The sequence below is a fragment of the Homarus americanus genome, unplaced genomic scaffold (assembly GCF_018991925.1).
Source record: "Homarus americanus isolate GMGI-L3 unplaced genomic scaffold, GMGI_Hamer_2.0 scaffold23578, whole genome shotgun sequence".
Classification (NCBI taxonomy): domain Eukaryota; kingdom Metazoa; phylum Arthropoda; class Malacostraca; order Decapoda; family Nephropidae; genus Homarus; species Homarus americanus.
This window is the reverse complement of record NW_024733231.1, coordinates 8940689-8961612: the sequence shown is the minus strand read 5'-3', so window position 1 is coordinate 8961612 and position 20924 is coordinate 8940689. Positions and strand designations below refer to the sequence as shown.

Sequence of the window (20924 nt, the reverse complement as noted above, 5' to 3'; positions counted from 1 at the left end):
TACAGTGAACCAGCTGGTGTGTACGTGTGCAGTGAACCAGCTGGTGTGCACGTGTACAGTGAACCCCGGCGGGTACGTGCAGTGAACCAGCTGGTGTGCACGTGCGTGAACCAGCTGGTGTGCACATGTACAGTGAACCAGCTGGTGTGCACGTGTACAGTGAACCAGCCGGTGTGCACGTGTACAGTGAACCAGCTGGTGTGCACGTGTACAGTGAACCAGCTGGTATGCACATGTACAGTGAACCAGCTGGTGTGCACGTGTACAGTGAACCAACTGGTGTGCACGTGTACAGTGAACCAACTGGTGTGCACGTGTACAGTGAACCAGCTGGTGGGCAAGTGTACAGTGAACCAGCTGTTGTACAAAATTAGTGTACATAATCATTACAAAGTTTCTGTACAATAATTTTGTCTCCAAATTGGTGTTAAGTTAACGTATCTAGTTAAGGTAAAGTCTCAGCGTTAATTTTGTCTGCCAATTGGTGTTCAATTAACTCATTTAGTTAAGGTTTAGTCTCAGTGTTAACATTTGTCTGTTAAATAATAGAAAGGTTATTACAATTTTAAAAAAGATTCAATATGTCAAGTCACCCGTAAATTTTAAATACTAAAATGAAATATAAACACATACGTTACACTTTCACTAATAAATGAACGTATCTCACTGACTTTAGTATTACATTTGTTTCTGGCGGGTCGTCTTCAATCGCTTATATAAGGCATTAGCTCCCCACAAACTCCACTGCTGTCATGTCATCATTTGTTGTCAGGGTGAGGTGCAGTGGCCATTGACAGCGTGTAATTCTAGCATCTATAACGTGCATAATCACAGCGAGAGACTCCATGAGTAATGCTGAATGTTTTATAGGATAGTCGAAGCAGTATTACAGCTCAGTACCCGTCCTTCATAACTGTGGTCCAGGTGAGTGTCCGTCTGTGCGTCTGTGCGTCCACCCGTCCGTCTATACGTCTAGAAATTATCAATCCGAAAACTTAAATAAATATAAATGGAGTTTAATAAAATTTGATGTGAAGATATATTATAATAAGACCTCAAACGAGTTGGGTTACGTCAAGTCACATTAGGTTGAGTTAGGTTACATTAGGTTAGGTTAGGTTGCTGGGTTGGGTTACTAATGTGAGGAGTCAGATGTGGTCTCAGAAGCTACGTCCTTGTCCATGAGTTATTGTTACGATTTTGTCATTGAATAGCAAAGTAGATACGACCTTGCAACCAGCCTCAACACTTTATAATAGTAATCACTCACTAAACATGAAACAGACTCAGCAAATTACCTTAACTATTCTACGACTCTTCTTTGAAATAAAATCTATAATCAAGTAGTAAAATTATTAACTTCTGTCTTACGATTTACTCAGAATTATATACTAAAGCCGACCATTCTACAACTATGATCACTTTATAATAGTTACCCTCGCAGAATATTCCCCAAATATAACACATAATTCCCATTTTCTTTGATTCTTCTTAGAAATATAATCTTAATTACTAATAAATTAATCAATAACTCTCTATATATCTTTTCCAAGGATTACCATAACCAACTCAAGACTGCACCAATATTTAACACTATATATGAGTTACCCATGGCAAATATCCCCTCCGTTTTCTATGACACGACAATAACAACACGACAGCGCTTCCATGTTGTGTTATTGTTGTCGCGTTCATTTCTATTTATATCCGGGTTATGACGTCACCTTTAATAGACTGTCACTGTATACGGTAATTACTCAACCTCTCCTTATAATTAAAACTCAACTCATTTCTTACTTTCTGGTTACCATTCTATCTATCTATCTATCTATCTATCTATCTTTTCCTCACCCGAGAAACATCAGCGCAGCCATTTTTTCACTCCAGTTCCTACCCAGGCGCTGATGATCGTCTGTGCTGGCGATGTGTGTAGTTTAGTAAGACATCTTTAGAATCAATGGATGCTATGATACCTTGTAAGGCCAAGTACAGTGTGTGTGTGTGTGTGTGTGTGTGTGTGTGTGTGTGTGTGTGTGTGTGTATTTCCGTTTATCTATAGTACTTCGGTCGGATAGTTTAACAGTTGACATATTATTATTATTATTATTATTATTATTATTATTATTATTATTACTTCAAAAACATAATAATCATTTATCTCTTTATCACAGTAGCTGAAGCATCAAAATCAGAAGCAAAGACAACAGCACTAAGCTACAGGAACAAGAACCAATCACAGCAAAGGGATCCAAAGCAGAACCAATCACAGAAGAACCAATAACAGTAAAGGGAACCACAGCAGAACCAATCAGAGAAAATATAAAGCAGCAGAACCAATCACTGCAAAGACGGAACCAGAGCAGAACCAATCAGAGAAAAGATAAAGCAGCTGAACCAATCACTGCAAAGACGGAACTTGAAACAAAACCAATCGGAGAAAATCTAGCAGCAGAACCAATCGCCGCAAAGACGGAACCATAAAATCAATCTGCTTGTAAAGGCAGAAACCACAGCAGGGGCAATCTAAGAAAGAAAAGCAGCAGAACCAATCGCAAGACGGAACCACAGCAGAACCAATCACAGCAAAAATAACTACAGCAGAACCAATTACAGTATAGATAACCACAGCAGAACCAATCACAACATGTTATTGACACTGTTGGTGGTGGGAATCATGATTTTTGCGTCAGGTGAGAGTGTGAGAGGGAGTGAGAGGTGAGGGAGAGAGAGTGAGAGAGGAGAGGAAGGGTAGAGAGGAGAGGGAGGAAGGAGAGATGGGGGAGAGGGAAGAGGTGTGGAGAGAAAGAAATGGAGAGGGAAGTCAAGAGAGGGGGGGAGGTTAGGTTAGATTAGATTATGGTTGGTTAGGATAAGTTCAGTTCGGTTCATCCACCATCCCCCAGCAGAGCTAATAATCGATGATCAAAAAGTCCTTGTGCACGTCTAATAATTAACAATATAATAAATTAACGTATTCTACATGCAAAAACCACTAGAAATTCTCATATTAAATGGTGTAAGTTGATACAATTTTCATTATTTACTATATTTATAGCATTATATATAACAATATAGGTAAAATAAATCATATAACAAAGTAGATATAACAAAGAACCACACTATGTTTAAGTAACGCGGGTGCACAGGGACTTTTCGATCACTATGATGCGTAAAACTCTACGGACAATGCAACCCACATTTCACTTACTCTCCTCATCTGTTTAATATTACTGACTTGAGACATTTTGTTGTGGGGGTCAAGAAAATGCTTTAATATCATAGATGAGAGAGAGAGAGAGAGAGAGAGAGAGAGAGAGAGAGAGAGAGAGAGAGAGAGAGAGAGAAAGAGAGAGAGAGAGAGAGAGAGAGAGAGAGAGAGAGAGAAATACACAGAGAGAAACAGAGAGAGACAGAGAGAGGTCACTTATAAGGTCTTGGGAAAGTGTGGTGAAGTGACAAACATCGCTCTCTCCCCCTCTTTCTGTCTCTCTCTCTCGCTATCATGCTTTCTCCTTTCTCTCTATCATGCTTTCTCCTTTCTCTTTCTCTCTCTCTCTCTCTCTCTCTCTCTCTCATCTATGATATTAAAGCATTTTCTTGACCCCCACAACAAAATGTCAGAAGTCAGTAATATTAAACAGAGGAAGAGAGTAAGTGAAATGTGGGTTTCATTGCCCGTAGAGTTCTACACCCCAGGGTGATCGAAAAGTCTCTGTGCACCTACGTTACTTAAACATCTTGTGGTTCTTTGTTGTACTTACTTTGTTATATGATTTATTTTACCTATATTGTGATATATAATGTTATAAATATAGTAAATAATGAAAACTGGATCAACTTACACCATTTAATGTGAAAATGTCTAGATATTATTGTATGTAGAACAAGGAAAATAATTGTATTGTTAAGTATTAGAGGTACACAGGGACTTTTTGATCATCGTATTACTCACACCATATATAAATCAATGTATGTATGTTTGTATGTATGTATGTATGCATGTATGTATGTATGTATGTATGTATGTATGTATGTATGTATGTATGTATGTATGTATGTATGTATGTATGTATGTATGTATCTCTATCTATCTATTTATGTATATAATTACAGGTCGGCCAAAGTTAACTACTGCAGAAGGCGTCCTTTGGGATGGTGAGGACCGTGTGCTTGTCCTACAGGAGTCAGGGACGCCCTCAGCCGCCAGCTACGCCCGCCTGGTAAAGCCCTTCCCACGGCTGGAGTCCTTCACCATCTGTTACAGGATCAAGCTTAATAGATTCCGCGAGGAGTCGACCTTGATATCCTACGCTGTTTCTGACGACAAGGATAACGAGTTTAGGATAGGTGAGGCATCCTACGAGGGCTATGTTAGGATAGGATATGTGAGACATCCTACGAGGGCTATGGTAGGATAGGATAGGTGAGGCATCCTACGAGGGCTATGTTAGGATAGGATATGTGAGACATCCTACGAGGGCTATGGTAGGATAGGATATGTGAGACATCCTACGAGGGCTATGTTAGGACAGGATAGGTGAGGTATCCTACGAGTGTTATGTTAGGACAGGATTGGTGGGGCATCCTACTCCTACTAGTACCGGGTCAATATCTCTCACACACAGACCACCGGGAGAGCGGGTACCGGGTTACCATACAGGGGTACTGGGCCGCCTCACAGCTGGTCACACCACTCCGGTCTTGGGCTCACTTCTGCTTCCTCTACCAGCTGAACGACGCCAGCTGGACCATCTACCTGAACGGTGAACGGCGAGCAGAGGGCTCGTTCCCGGGCCCCACCACTCCCCTGGAGGGCGGAGGAGCCTTCGTGATTGGTCAGTTACATCTAAACACCCACTGTGATTGGTCAGTTATTGGTAGGGGTCATTTCCTATTGGTCAGTTACTACTTGGGGATACTTTATTAATACTTAAGACAGTTTTAGTAAAAAGTATAGTTAATGAAGATACAGTTATAAGTAATAAGAAGGTATAAGTAAAGTATAGTTATAAGTAAGAGTACAGTAGTAATAGTACAGTAGTAATAGTACAGTGGTAATAGTACAGTAGTAATAGTACAGTAGTAATAGTACAGTAGTAATAGTACAGTAGTAAAAGTATCGCTACAACAGGTCAGGAACAAGACAGTCTGGGAGGAGGGTTCCAACGTGACCAGAGTTTCTGCGGCGAAATAACTCACCTTAACATCTGGTCCCGCACCCTCGACAACCACACCTTGACACAGGTAACTTTGCCACTCTCCCCACACCTGCTCTCACTCTCCCACACCTGCTCTCACCCTCCCACACCTGCTCTCACTCTTCCACACCTGCTCTCACTCTCAGACTCACTCTCACAGTCATTGTCACACACACCCTTATTCTCATTGTCATATTTACTGTCATACACGCTGGCATAGACGTTTCCAAAGTGCTCGCCTTCGTCAATCATAATGTAAATATCAACAAAACCATCGATCTTTGAGTTTCGACTTCCACCGCCACCTGTTACCACGTGAGATCCCTCGTTTGAGTATTCATGTTCGATAACACAATTGCATCCAGCTCATACGACCACATACTGATCTCTATATGAACAGCCCCATTCAACCATTGTAAATATCATCAACAATCCATAGATAACTTGTTTTTTCCTTCCTTGTCTATTATCCTTTTATATTGCAGTTACAGTGGAAGACCTTGTTAAACGACTCTCTCCCTATGTCATTATATTTTGTTATTATTATTATTATTATTATTATTATTATTATTATTATTATTATTATTATTATTATTATTATTATTATTATTATTATTATTATTTTTATTATTATTAAGCCACAGGTGAGTCATAATGTTTGTCGCAGATGTGGTCGTGTGAGGGGGAACGACCTGGTGACCTGTTGTCGTGGTCGTCGTCGTTAGAGTCGTGGCAGATCGACGGAGAGACATCTTGGGTCCAGAGGTCACGACATGACCTGTGTCACCCCACCACCAGGGTCATCACTATCTTCCCTAACCGCTTTAACCTTGCTCAAGCTGACCACCTCTGTCATGTTAGTGTTTTATGCTTGTTCTGAACCTAAACGTAACGTAATCTAACCTAGCCTTAATATAACCCAACCTGACCTAACGTAAGTTGAACTAACCTAACCCTAAGCAGTGAGTGACAGTGTTGTCATGTACAGGTGGTGGGAGGGGAGGTGATGGTACCAGTCAATCAGCTGGAGAACTCGTGGCTGTACGAGAGGACGAAGAAGGAGGCGGATCACTGCTCTGGGGGAGAGGGGGCGTCCTACCTGTGGCTGGGTGCCACTGACGCGGCCGAGGAGCGTACCTGGGCCTACCTTGATACGGCCTCCCCCATCAGTTGGGAGGGACCGTGGAGGGGCGACGGACCCAACGGCGGCAGCCAAGAGAACTGCCTGGTGATGCTCTCTGGGAAATTCCCGGGGCGCTGGTCCGACATTGCCTGCCTTAACTCCTACTCCTTCTGCGTCCCCTGCGAGTTTAAGAAGCAAGAGCCTATATATTTAAAGGGCCCCGCCATGTGTCCTGACTCGCCCTTTAATCAGCGGTACTTAATTGGGGAGGAAATAGGCGGGCGACCTTCCCTCGTGGGCTTCTTCCACTCGGATATCTTCTGGGAGAACAACACCTGGTACCTTCAGTCTCTCAAGGTAAATAATGTGCTTCTTAAAGACGCTCTATTGTATGTTCGTATATCTATCAACTAATTTCATTCCATAAATCAATTGTATCTCAAACACATCATAATATTCCTTAGATATAATCATCATCTGTAACGTCACGGCTGTCATCTTAACACCTTCATGTGATATCTTATATAGCGACACGAACCTACAAATTAATAAGTTCCCCCTCACACGTAAGGAACCGGACGTGGTTGCATGGTGGTCACCTGTGAAGGACGGGATGTACCCCTTTGGGACGCATCCATGGACGCTGGGAATGGACGTGTGTGGGATGCGTCCAGACACCGTCGTCAACCTCACGCTGTCTGTCTGTCATGAAGGGGAGTTCACCTGTGCTGACGGGTCTTGCATCGACTTGACGGAGCGCTGTGACCTACGCATCAACTGCCCAGACCAAAGTGATGAGGCACAGTGCTCCATCCTGGACATACCGCCCGGGTACCGCACCGTAATACCGCCTCCACCTACCAACGAGTCCCAACCTCTCCACATTTCGTTCAGCGTCAGAGTGATCGCCTTCCCTACCATCGCCACGCAGGATCTGGGCTTCACCGTCACCCTCCAGCTGATCCTCCGCTGGAAGGATACCCGCCTTAACTTCCACAACCTGAAGGAGGACCGAACCCTGAACCTCCTGTCACGAGAGTCCGCCAGGGAGATCTGGACGCCGCTGGTGTTCTTTAGTAATGCTCAGGGGAACGTGTTTACCAATCTAGACTTGGGGTCACGTGTGGAGTGTGTCAGAGAAGGTCCTTCACAGCCTGGCCCTCCTGACCTGCCCGACGAAGGTGAGGTCAAGGATTCACTTTTAGAACTTGAGTGTGTGTGTCTGTCTGTGTGTGCGAATAAATAGATAGATAAATAAACAGATAGATAGGCATCTTTAATGAGACTATTTTAGTCATACGTTCAAGTCTTGCTTCTGTTTTACGATCACAATAGTCGCACTTTCGCTCTAAATCATTCATGTCATCGTACGTTCATTCTAACGCCGTTCTTGACCCCCACCCACCAGTGAACGTATTTTCCGGACACGAGAACAGCTTAGAGATGAGTCAACTGTACACAACCACCTACAGCTGTGACTTCGATTTAATCAAGTTTCCCTTCGATTCCCAGGTATGTTTGATCTTCGTTTTCTGTTATAACTTACTACTTAACTTTTTACTTTGTCTTAATTTCCTTAGTTACTGAAAGAAGTTGACCCCAGACGAGTTATATTAGTCCCAGGTGTTCCTCATAACCTAGGTTGATTCAATTTCACCCTAAATAACCCCATATGACCCAGTTTGACCTCTCCGCCAGGTGTGTCAATTGACCTTTACCTTGGTGTCAGCGGCGTCCTCCTACATGGTGTTGGATCCTGACCTGACCACCTACACTGGACCCAAGTACCTGATTGAGTACGAGATAGGTGAGTCTCTTTATCTTTTCCTGAGTACGAGATAGGTGCGTCTCCTTATCTGTCCCTGAGTACGAGATAGGTAGCTAATGAAATCCATGGCTATGATTGGCTACTAGATTACACCTCTCTCTCCCTCGCTTGACTATGATTGGACACCAGTCACCACCCCTCTTTCTCTTGACTGTGATTGGCCACGAAACACCACCTCTCTCCCTTCCTTGACTATAATTGGCCATCAGACATTACCCACAACCAATCACACACATTCCCCCCACCTTCAGGAGACATCACCATGCACAGGATTCACGAGGAGGAAAAGACCGAGTTCTCGACGGTGCAGGCGGAGGTGAGGTTCGTCCGTCGCTACACCTTCTACCTCCTCACCCTCTACATCCCCACTACACTCCTCATCTTCATCGCCTACGCCACCTTCTTCTTCAACCCCGAGGACTTCAACTCTAGGATCACTGTCGCCATTACTTCCCTGTTGGTGTTGACGTCATTGTTTACCCAGGTAGTAAGAATTGGTCATCGTCAGTCAGTCTGTTTGTTTATCCCTTTAGTCTTTATCCAGACAGTTTGTTTATCCAGTAAGTTTGTTTGTCTATCCAGTCTGTCTCTTTAATCAGTCAATCTATTTAGCCAGTTGATATGTTTGTTTATCCAGTCACTCGGTTTGTTTATCCAGTCAATCGGTTTGTTTATCCAGTCAATCGTCTTGTTTATCCAGTCTGTTGGTTTACCCAGTCATTCTTTTTGTTTATCCAGTCAGTCTGTGGTGTTGATGTCAGACTGTGGTGTTGGTAATGTATGATGATGTTAGAACGGACTTTCTTTACTTTTAATATACGTTTTAGTGTCTTCTCCGTCTGCCCGTCTCTGTTAACGTGTTTACCTTACTTCATTCCTATTAAATAAGGACAATTAACACCTATAAACCTTAATGACCCCCCCCCCTGCCATAAGGTTAATAACTGTGCCCCCTTGTGGTGAATTCACAAGTGGGTCAAATTTTTATAAACAAACCAGATTTTAATTGATTTTAAATTTATTATCTTTATGAGTCGTGAATTTATTAATTATTTATTTTATAATTTTCTTTATATTATTTTAATTTCTATAATATAAATTACGAGTATATATAATTAACGAATTTAAATAAAGGATTATGTTGATATATAAATAAAGTATAAATAATGATAATAATAATGACGATAATAATAATAATAATAATAATAATAATAATAATAATAATAATAATAATAATAATAATAATAATAATAATAATAATAATAATAATAATAATAATAATAATAAAAACAGTAGTGGTTCAAGACTTGGGGAAGGCGGACACAAACTTATACAAATTCCTTATGTGTATTTTCAAGACTTTTTCCCAGACCTCGAACGCGTTACCCAAGACCTCCTACTTCAAGTTAATAGACGTGTGGCTCTTCTTCTCCATCGTCATCATCTTCGTCGTCATTCTCCTGCAGACTCTCGTTAACTTCTCCAACCAGAACGCCTCAGCTGATCATTCTTGCCTTGGTAAATTTATCGTAAGTGTTGATATTTTTTGCTTTTGAGAATCATGTTAATTTTTTGTTCCTTTTTGAATTGTTATGTTTATTTATCATTTCAGCATTTATCGTCAGACTAATGGTGAATCTTGTTTCAGAATAAACTGGTGCACGGGCATACCAAGCAGTTTCAGAGACCCGTGGCAACTGACGAGGTACCTGACGAAGGATTTAAGGCAGGTAGTGACAATCACCTCACTCGTCAATCAACCTACGACCAAGAAAGTCACCCTGTTAATCCCTTCAACAAAAACAACACCGAGACATCACGAACTCATAATATTTACTTCCCCAGAAATGAAGATGTGGTTTTATACGAACGTCCAAACCTGCGGCAGAGAGAGACGCATTCAGGGATTGTAAAGCAGACGGGGAGTGAGAGCAAGAGGCAAGAATCTGATCTACGTGAGCCGAGGAGAAGGAAGAGGAGGCTAGGATCGTGGCTCTCTCAGGCGGAACGGAAGGGTGTGAATATGTCTCTTATGATCAAGAGTCGGTTCCTGATACCTGTGATATTTGTGGTGTTTAATATGTGCTACTGGGGGATTGCATTCAGGTAGGTCATGTATGGATACACTGACAGACATACGTACAGGGATTCAGATATTTAGAGACACATGCACACTGAGACTAAGATACATACACGGTTAAACTACATATACATACACAGGCATACATACAGAGAAAAAGATATACTTACACACGGTTGAATTACATACACCTACACAGGCATACACACACGTTTAAATCACAGACTCACATTCATACACACACGTACACAGTTCATTTATACACTCATCCAGACACATACACAAATAATAAGATAAAATATACAAAATAAAATACACACATATAAATCCTCATACACACTTGATTAATAGTAATACTTTGACTTATATCATACTTTTGACCTTATAATAATCCTCGTACAATACAATACTAATTTACCATACACACTCATACTTTGGCTTACTTTACATACTTTTTTTACGGTTATTATACTTGTATCTCTTTATCAACCTTGTCTTTCCTTTCTGCTTATATTATCATGGTTTATCATTGGTTCATTCGTATAAATTATCATACTTCTTCCTCTCCCTTTCAGCCACATGATACAAATAACTGGGGTGTAAGCGACCAAGAAAGGGGTGAGGAGGAAGGAGAGAAAGAAAAGAGCAGAACATCAACAAAGAAGAGGATATAAGAAGAAGAATAAGAGGAGGAGGAAGAAGAGGAAGAAGAAAAAGACGTAGAGAAGGAGGACGAAGAAGAAAAAGAGGAGGAGGAGGAGGAGGAAGCATAGCAACAATGAAGAAGAAGAAGAAGAAGAAAAAGACGATCCCTTAATCTTGTAAACCTCACTAGTCCACTCTGAAGCTCTGGATTCAAGGGTTCAGTTCCAACACCCAATAACCGAACCCATGAATCCAAACGATTAATTGCGAACCCATGAATCTGAACCCTTTGATAGTTATGGCAAGGGTTCGTTCGGTGGAGTTTCCTTATATTTTTTCTTCTTATACAGCCTAAAAATAATAGTCATAATTGATGTAACTAAGTGTAAATCGTTATATATATTTTACGCCATTTTGAAGGTTAGTTTTGGTTCTTAAATACAGTGAACCTTGGAGAATCCTGGTAATAATGGTGTGACAATTCGAGAGCCAATCACGTTACGGGACATAATAAACAAAGCATATGATTGATTGACAACGTTAATGGGGCTTTTCAGTGATTGGTTGATATAAAGGAGGAGAGAGGGTCCAGCCTTGAATTAGTCAAGGCAGCGGGACGAAACGTTATAGATGACATTGATTATTGTTGTTGTTTAAGAGTGCAAAGAGAGGGGCTTCGTGCTTAAAAGAAATTGTTATTGTGGTCTAGGTATCACACACGCTATAACATCACCCAAACAGCTTCTACTATCCCTAACAAGGTACAGTAATGTGTTTCTTATGTGTGGTTTACTGTAGAGATTCGAACACATTTTAACTAGTGTAAAAGTTTATTCAAGATTTAATGAAATAGTTATAAAAATACACTGAGTTAAACTTGACTACGAAAGTTATGAATTACTAAACAAAACAGTCACCTCAGTTGATATATAACTTGAGAAACTAACTTCACATTCCATGATTTGTCGCCTGTCGAAAACCATCCATTAATTACAACTCACCTGAATGACAAACCACACCAACTAATTGCCAGTTATTTATGGCTTCGTCATTGCTGTAATTGATATCACCTGTAGTTATAAATTACAGGTAGAATACTCACCTGATGGAGTTATTGATACTTTCCTCTCTTGAGATATATAGTGAAGTGTGATGTTATGAAGAGGTATTTATTTTGGTTCGGGTTATCAAGGTTATCTTAGAAATAGTCAAAAATATCCACATTATGTTAGTATCTGTATATCACAATAAAGAGATTATCTTTTAGTTAAATTAAAAGTACTCATTTACCAGTTTATTTATATATTAACATGTTAAATATATCACCATATACAAGGCAGAATAGGATATCACTACACACGGGACTTTGTTGATATGAATTAACATATTAGTACTATCATTTAAAAGGTTAAACTCCTATTCCTACTATACAGAGTCGTGTTAGAATATTTCAACATTTTATAATCACAATCATTAATATAGCTAGTGAATATATACTATAATAGAGTATAAGTTACTTATTATTAACAATTTAACATCTTAACAATACTCCTATTTACAATGTTAAATTACACAGATACTACAATAAAGTGTAAATTAAAGTATAATAATTTAACATTTTACAAGTTACTGTTATTTACAAAGTAGATTCTTATAATGCTGCAGATTATTTTAGCTTATATTAGAACGTCTTATAGCGCTGAGGTTAATAATTATATAGTTTGTCTGTTTGTTTCTTTGTTTGTTTAAAGGTTATAGTAATTATAGACCCCATTCGAATTAGGGATAAGGGCCCGTTAGGACTGGGCCCCGTATTATGACTGGGGTCTCTCTCTCTCTCTCTCTCTCTCTCTCTAACTTTACACACAACATAACATAAAGTAACTACTTCCAATAGTTGACCTGGCCTCTCCTGGCAGCAAGTTGACCTCACCTCTCGAAGATTTGCCTGTAGAGAGAAACACGAATTAGAATTAAGTTAGATCAGATTTAGTTAGGTTAGGTTAAAATAAGTTAAGTTAGGTTAAATTTAGTCAAAGTTAAATTAGGTTAAAGTTAATTAAAGTTATGTTAAGTCAAGTCATAGACAGTTGAGTGATCCTGTCTTTCCACCTACCTAAAGGCGATGACCCAATACACGGTGTTGAATATGAGGCAGATGATGGGTATAATAATCCTGCTTTTGATCATGAGGGACATATTCACCTCACTGCCCTCCTTCCCATCCACCCTAGAACCACAGGAACGATGATCATCCTTCTGGTGACTATGGGGCCTTCTGGAGAATTTTTGAGTCGATAGGCGGGCTTTGGGTTCTTCCTTAAGCTCGACTACGTCTTCTGTCACGTTATGGGAGGTTCTCTCAGTTGGTTTGTCTTTAGGTATGGCTCTTTGTTGCAGGTGTTTCCCAGGTAGGCGTGAAAAGGGTCTTACAGGTGTAATATCTGGCGTCTCCTTCGTTTTTTTTGACAGGATTCGCTTCTGTAAGGATGTTATGTTTGGTTACAGGATGGTATTGGAAGTTACAGGAGGTAACTTGGTGTGATATGAGGTTACATGAGGTTAAAATGAGAGTAGAAGAGGTTAAAGGGGTTTACAATAAGGGTGAAGCAGGTGACTAGAGGTACAGGAGGTTACAATGAAGTTACTTAATATTACAGGAGGTTACAGTTATTTATAGAAACGAAGTTACAACAAGTTTGTTGAGCCAACATTGATCCACTAACGGGGACCTCAACTTAGATAAGTCTCCCCTATAAATTTTTGCGTTTTCTATTAACTGCAATCATATGAACACTAACTAAAGTAAACATAAACTAAACCAAATACACAGTTCCCAAGATGGTTTAAGTACTTACAAAGACCACACATACTTACGACAAGTCTGCCAAGCCAAGAGTGGTCTGTAGAGGAGGTCGGTTTGGAGAAGTTAACGAGGGTCTGTAGGAGAATGACGACGAAGATGATGACGATGGAGAAGAAGAGCCACACGTCTATTAACTTGAAGTAGGAGGTCTTGGGTAACGCGTTCGAGGTCTGGAGAAGAGAGAGTGGATAAACGGAGGAGAGATGGTGATAGATGAGAACGATGGAGATAGATAGATAAATAAATAGATAAATGGATAGATAAATGTATGAGAATGATGGATGTTTGGGGATAGATAGATGGAGATGAGAAAGAGATTAATGGATAAATAGAATGATAAATGAATTATATAGAGACCAAAAACATTCACAAAAGACAAAAAAAACTACAATTAAACCCAAAACTAAAAAACAAACTAAAATCAACCATAAAACCAAGAAAAAAAACCCATCCAATTATAAAACTCACACCACCACCTCCACCATAACACAAACCAAACGAAAACATTACCTGCGTCAGTAGCGAAGTCAACACCAGCAAGGAGGTAACAGCCACCACAACCCTGGAGTTAAAGTCATCAGGATTGAAGTAGAAAGTTGCATAGGCGATGAGAATGAGTAGAATAGTCGGTATATACAGTGTTAGGAGATAGAAGGTGTAGCGACGATAGAAACTAGCGAAGACTTGTATCGAGGAAAATTCGCCAGTTTGTCCCCTCGTTATTGTGATTTCCCCTGATAGGAAAGAAGCCAGGGGTTAGTTCGCCGTCAGGGAAGTAACTTCAGATAGGATTACTGTATGGTTACTGGGTAAATATAGAGATTTTATTATTATTATTAGTAGTAGTAGTAGTAGTATTATTAGTAGTAGTAGTAGTAGTAGTAGTAGTAGTAGTAGATAGGATAGCTTCTTATGTCTTAGGATATTTAATATTAAGGTAATAAAATGGTGGCGAAGGTGTTGCTATTGGGGGAGGCTGGAGGCCACGTTAAAAAAAAAGTGGTACCAGAAGTAGTAGTAGTAGTGGTAGTAGTGGTAGTAGTGTGTTTGTTATTATTATTGTTATTACTGTTGCTGTTGGAATCATCTTCATTATTACTACAACAGGAGAGAGAGAGAGAGAGAGAGAGAGAGAGAGAGAGAGAGAGAGAGAGAGACTCATTTATCTCGTACTCAGTGAGAGATAAGGAGACTCACCTATCTCGTACTCAATCAGGTACTTGGGTCCAGTATAGGTGGCCACGTCAGGATCCAACACCATGTAGGAGGACGCCGCTGACACCAATGTAAAGGTCAATTGACAAACCTGGCGGAGAGGTCAAACTGGGTCATCTGGGGTTATTCTGAGTCAAATTAGGTCATACGGAGTAATCTAGAATCAATTTAGGTGATTAGAGGTTAATTATGGTAAACTCTTGTATCAGAGTCATTTAGGTCAACTGTGGTTCACCAGGTGTCATGCTGAAGCTGTGACCTCTCTGACACTCATCTAGAAGACCATAATGACCTCTGACCTCTCTGACACTCACTTAGAAGACCATGATGACCTCTGATCTCTCTGGCACTCACCTAGAAGACCATGATGACCTCTGACCTCTCTGACACTCACCTAGAAGACCATAATGACCTCTGACCTCTCTGACACTCACCTAGAAGACCATAATGACCTCTGACTCTCTGACACTCACCTAGAAGACCATGATGACCTCTGATCTCTCTGACACTCACCTAGAAGACCATGATGACCTCTGATCTCTCTGGCACTCACCTAGAAGACCATGATGATCTCTGACCTCTCTGGTACTGACCTGAGAGTCGAAGGGGAACATAGCCAGATGGAAGTCGCAGCTGTAGGTGGCGGTGTACAGCTGACTCATCTCTAGGCTGTTCTCCTCTCCCGGGAACACGTTTACTGTCAGACAGAAAAACGTGATCGGATCACAGACAGACAGAGAGAGACAGGCAGACCACCGGAGTGCCAAGACCTATCAGGCGCTGCTCCTGCTGCCCCCCTTGGCCCATCCTCACCACCGGGATATCAACATAATCAAAAGTGACAATTTCGTTTCGGAAATAAGTGGGATTAGTGTTGAACAGTGTTGAACAGTGTTTAAGCCACTGGATTCAGCACTAGACAGTACCCTGTACCAGCGAGAGCCGTGACCCACCACTGAGATAAACACACCTGGACCACCATCTTCTGACCAGGCATTGTTATTCAGTCCACACTGGGAACAACAGTGGGTCGGCTTTATACCCGACTACGAGATAACATAACACCACCCATCAGAGAGTGAGGTACTGTGACGCTACCCCATACCACACGGTGTCTCCATGACCACGTGAGGTCCTTCATGTCAACATCTACGGACGAGTTACTGAACCACAAGGCCTATGTGACCTCACACAGTATGGCAAGAGACCAGCCAGGGCCATCAACCACAAACTATAGTAATTTGTATGTTCAATTCATGTTCCGTCTCCTTTTAGTAATAAAAGTTTTTGTTAAACGACCCACCCACCCAATGTCTTTGTATGTAATAAGTAATTTTTGTCTAATGTATATTGTCAGCTTTCGGGCTGCAGAACTTTTTCAACAAACCGTTAATTATTATTATTATTATTACAGACAGACAGACAGACAGACTCTCACCTTCTTTAGGGAGATAGGGTGGCCCTGGGTAGGATGGGCCTCTCCTGACACACTCCACCCTCGCGCCCTGGTCCAAGTTGGTGAACATGTTGCCCTGAGCATTACTGAAGAACACCCGAGGGGTCCAGATGTCGCTGGTGGCCTTGCCGGACAGCAGGTTAAGGGTTCGATCCTCCTTCAGATTAAGGTAGTTGAGTCGGGTGTCTTGCCACTGGAGGGAGAGCTGGAAGGTGGCGGTGAAGGTGAGGTCCTGCGTGGCGATGGTGGGGAAGGAGATGATGCTGATCTGGAAGAATATGGGGAGGGGGTTGTTGTCTGTGATGGGTGGTGGAGGGATGACGGTGCGGTACCCAGGGGGGATGTCCACCAGAGAGCACTGCGCCTCGTCGCTCTGATCTAGGCAGTTGATGCGCAAGTCACAGCGCTGCGTCAGGTCGATGCAGGATCCATCGGCACAGGTAAACTGACCCTTGCCGCAGACTGACAGCGTGAGGTTGACGACCGTACCTTCCATCATGCCACAGATGTCAGAATTAAGCGTCCACGGCCGAGTACCGAAGGGGTAGAGTCCCTCCCGTAGAGGCGTCCACCTGGCTGTTGCTGCCTCCTGGAACACAAGTGTATAAGACTGAAAACCTTAGGAGGAGAGGACCACTCACAACCATGACCTGATCGTCCACAGTGACGGTGAGAAATAGATGAAGGACTGATGTCGAATTAAGAGAGATGAACACTATTAATGTGAGACGCGTAGTAATAAACCCTTTGAGGAAGTTCATTCGAACGATAAAAGGGTTAAACTATCATCCTCAAAGGGTTTGATCATTACAGTGTTAAACCATCGCCGTCCAAAAGCTTAAATAACTTGCCTTCAGTGATCGAAGAACCCAGGTGCCGTTACTCAAGAAGATGTTAGAGTGAAAGAATCCCTCCAAGGACGGCCGACCTCCTCTCTCCTTCGCCAGGGTGTACTGCCGGTTGAAAGGCGAGTTGTTACAGACGGCGGGACCCTTCAGGTACAAGGTCTCCAGCTGTTTGAACTCGCAGGGGACGCAGAAGGAGTAGGAGTCCAGGCAGGCGATGTCGGACCAGCGCCCCGGGAATTTCCCAGAGAGCATCACCAGGCAGTTCTCTTGGCTGCCGCCGTTGGGTCCGTCGCCCCTCCACGGTCCCTCCCAACTGATGGGGGAGGCCGTATCAAGGTAGGCCCAGGTACGCTCCTCGGCCGCGTCAGTGGCACCCAGCCACAGGTAGGACGCCCCCTCTCCCCCAGAGCAGTGATCCGCCTCCTTCTTCGTCCTCTCGTACAGCCACGAGTTCTCCAGCTGATTGACTGGTACCATCACCTCCCCTCCCACCACCTGTACATGACAACACTGTCACTCACTGCTTAGGGTTAGGTTAGCTCAACTTACGTTAGGTCAAGTTGGGTTATATTAAGGCTAGGTTAGATTACGTTACGTTTAGGTTCAGAACAAGTATAAAACACTAACATGACAGAGGTGGTCAGCTTGAGCAAGGTTAAAGCGGTCAGGGAAGATAGTGATGATCCTGGTGGTGGGGTGACACAGGTCATGTCGTGACCTCTGGACCCAAGATGTCTCTCCGTCGATCTGCCACGACTCTAACGACGACGACCACGACAACAAGTCACCAGGTTGTCCACCCTCACACGACCACACCTGTGACAAAATATTATAACTTACTTGTGGCTTATAATAATAAAAACAACAATAAAAAAATAATAATTAAGGGTCTACTGAAAAATATAGCAGCCATAATTGGGAAATAAACAAAAGCCATACGTGGTACATACTGTACAGTATACAACATATTGTGTCCAGGGGAAGCCGAGGCGAGTCTAAAAAGTTTAAACGTTGTGTACATATTCTTGAGCTCAGAGGTAGCAACTCCGAGGGATTTGAGACGGCGGAGGATGTGGGGACGATAGCAGGAAGAATTTAAGGTTGTACTGACGTGTAATTTCCAACACAGGGACGCTGAGGAGCTTGGTGGAATTCACAACCTGGAGTGTGTTGGAGCCCATTGTGATGGAGGGAGGTGCGATATGAGTGGAGGAGTGTTATTGGTATGGTTAATGATGACATGGTTGAAGGACACCACAGATGAGTGACTGAAACGTGGAAACAGCCCCTTGGACACGTAGAGCTTTGGGTTGGTTGCTAAATAAATCTGTGAGCAATGTGATACCCGAAGGCGAGCACTTTGGAAACGTCAATGCCAGCGTTGAGACAGTAAATATGACAGTGAGTGTGAAGGTGTGTGTGAGAGTGACTGTGAGAGTGAGAGCAGGTGTGTGAGAGTGAGAGCAGGTGTGGGAGATTGGCAAACTTACCTGTGTCAAGGTGTGGTGGTCGAGGGTGCGGGACCAGATGTTAAGGTGAGTTATTTCGCCGCAGAAACTCTGGTCACGTTGGAACCCTCCTCCCAGACTGTCTTGTTCCTGACCTGTTGTAGTGATACTTTTACTACTGTACTATTACTTATAACTATACTTTACTACTTATTACTAATTTTTTTTTACTTATTAATAAAGTATCCCAAGTAGTAACTGACCAATCACAGTGGGTGTTAAGAAAACTGACCAATCACAATGGGTGTTGAGGTAGTAACTGACCAATCACGAAGGCTCCTCCGCCCTCCAGGGGAGTGGTGGGGCCCGGGAACGAGCCCTCTGCTCGCCGTTCACCGTTCAGGTAGATGGTCCAGCTGGCGTCGTTCAGCTGGTAGAGGAAGCAGAAGTGAGCCCAAGACCGGAGTGGTGTGACCAGCTGTGAGGCGGCCCAGTACCCCTGTATGGTAACCCGGTACCCGCTCTCCCGGTGGTCTGTGTGTGAGAGATATTGACCCGGTACTAGTAGGAGTAGGATGCCCCACCAATCCTGTCCTAACATAACACTCGTAGGATGCCTCACCTATCCTGTCCTAACATAACACTCGTAGGATACCTCACCTATCCTATCCTAACATAGCCCTCGTAGGATGTCTCACATATCCTATCCTAACATAGCCCTCGTAGGATGCCTCACCTATCCTAAACTCGTTATCCTTGTCGTCAGAAACAGCGTAGGACATCAAGGTCGACTCCTCGCGGAATCTATTAAGTTTGATCCTGTAACAGATGGTGAAGGACTCCAGCCGTGGGAAGGGCTTTACCAGGCGGGCGTAGCTGGCGGCTGAGGGCGTCCCTGACTCCTGTAGAACAAGCACACGGTCCTCCTCTTGGTTCTCTGTAGATGAAAACAAAAGAGTAAATAATCAATACGTAATTTTGTTAGTACTTTTGTTTTCCAAAGTTTACAATACATTTTCGTGAAATAGACAAACTTTGTATTCGTTTTCTATGATTCGATTTGTTGTTTACTAAAGAAAAGTTCCGTATTTTGTTGTAACTTTATTATTATTATTATTATTATTATTATTATTATTATTATTATTATCATTATTATTACTTCTATTGTCATTATCATTGATATTATTGTTACCATCGTTATTATCATTATTGCTATCATTACTACTCACCTATTGCTACAGTTGCCACCACCACCAACAACATCAACAATAACAGTAAGCTCAACGCATCCTTCAAAGCCTGACGGATCCTGTAAAACGAAGGATAAGGTCGTAGTCTCACTCCTTATAGGATTCATAGTTTCAAAAGGTTCTTATACGTATGTGTGTATGTGTTTAAGTATATAGATGTACATATATTAATGAGTGTATGTACTGTACACATCCCACATATCAACCATTAAGCAAACCTCCCTCCAAATTAATAATGATAAAAGCTTAGGAAATACTTATAAATATGCAAAATACTTATCAATTAAACAAATGGCCAAAATATGAACTACTACTTATAATAAATCACTTAAATATATGACAAAAAACAACTTTACATAACACATCTCTGACCAGGTGTAATGTCTTATCTTCAAGGTCCCTTACTTCACCGTAATCGGAATGTTTACTTGATTTGTGTATATAAAGAAAATGTAGTGGATATGAATAAGGGATGTATCTGTTTAAAGGTGCTATACAGAGGAGGGGATATAGTCCTCATCTGACAATCCATTAGCCTTGGATTCGAACCCCTGTGGAGAAGATAATATGAGTGATATTCTGTTCTCCAGTGGTATTATAACCTTTTCTAAATGACTTGACGTAAAAGACTCACAAATATAAACTATAGATGGCGATAAACAGTGCTGTATATATTTCCCCTATCTCAACTACGTGATTTATTGGCCTCTGAGTATCTCTCGTTGTGGCGTAGCTGAAGGTGCCAGTTGTTATAAATTTACGTTCGAGGAAAATTCAACACACGTGCCCTTACGATATGTGTGTCCAGTTAATTTCCATGTCGAGAATATATCCTCTGGCCACACGTTAGTCTGTCAGTATTTAAGTAGAGAATAAAAAAAATTGATAATTTTTTTTTAAATACGGGATTTCTGAGTGTTTTTTCTTGTTCATTGTCATCGTCATCATAACTACCATCATTATTGTA

General features: G+C 41.9%; 1 protein-coding gene across 1 annotated transcript; it reads left to right on the top strand.

Moving 5' to 3' along the window:
• The first annotated feature begins 2535 nt into the window (after nucleotides 1-2535).
• LOC121869738 lies at nucleotides 2536-10939 on the top strand. Its single transcript, XM_042371301.1, has 13 exons — nucleotides 2536-2690; nucleotides 4114-4347; nucleotides 4626-4835; nucleotides 5132-5244; nucleotides 5866-6054; nucleotides 6187-6678; nucleotides 6893-7502; nucleotides 7730-7833; nucleotides 8020-8128; nucleotides 8401-8633; nucleotides 9520-9678; nucleotides 9798-10255; nucleotides 10805-10939. Exons 1-13 carry the CDS (start codon nucleotides 2645-2647, stop codon nucleotides 10830-10832), a joined length of 2985 nt encoding a protein of 994 aa, XP_042227235.1. The 5' UTR covers nucleotides 2536-2644; the 3' UTR covers nucleotides 10833-10939.
• Nucleotides 10940-20924: the final 9985 nt, after the last annotated feature.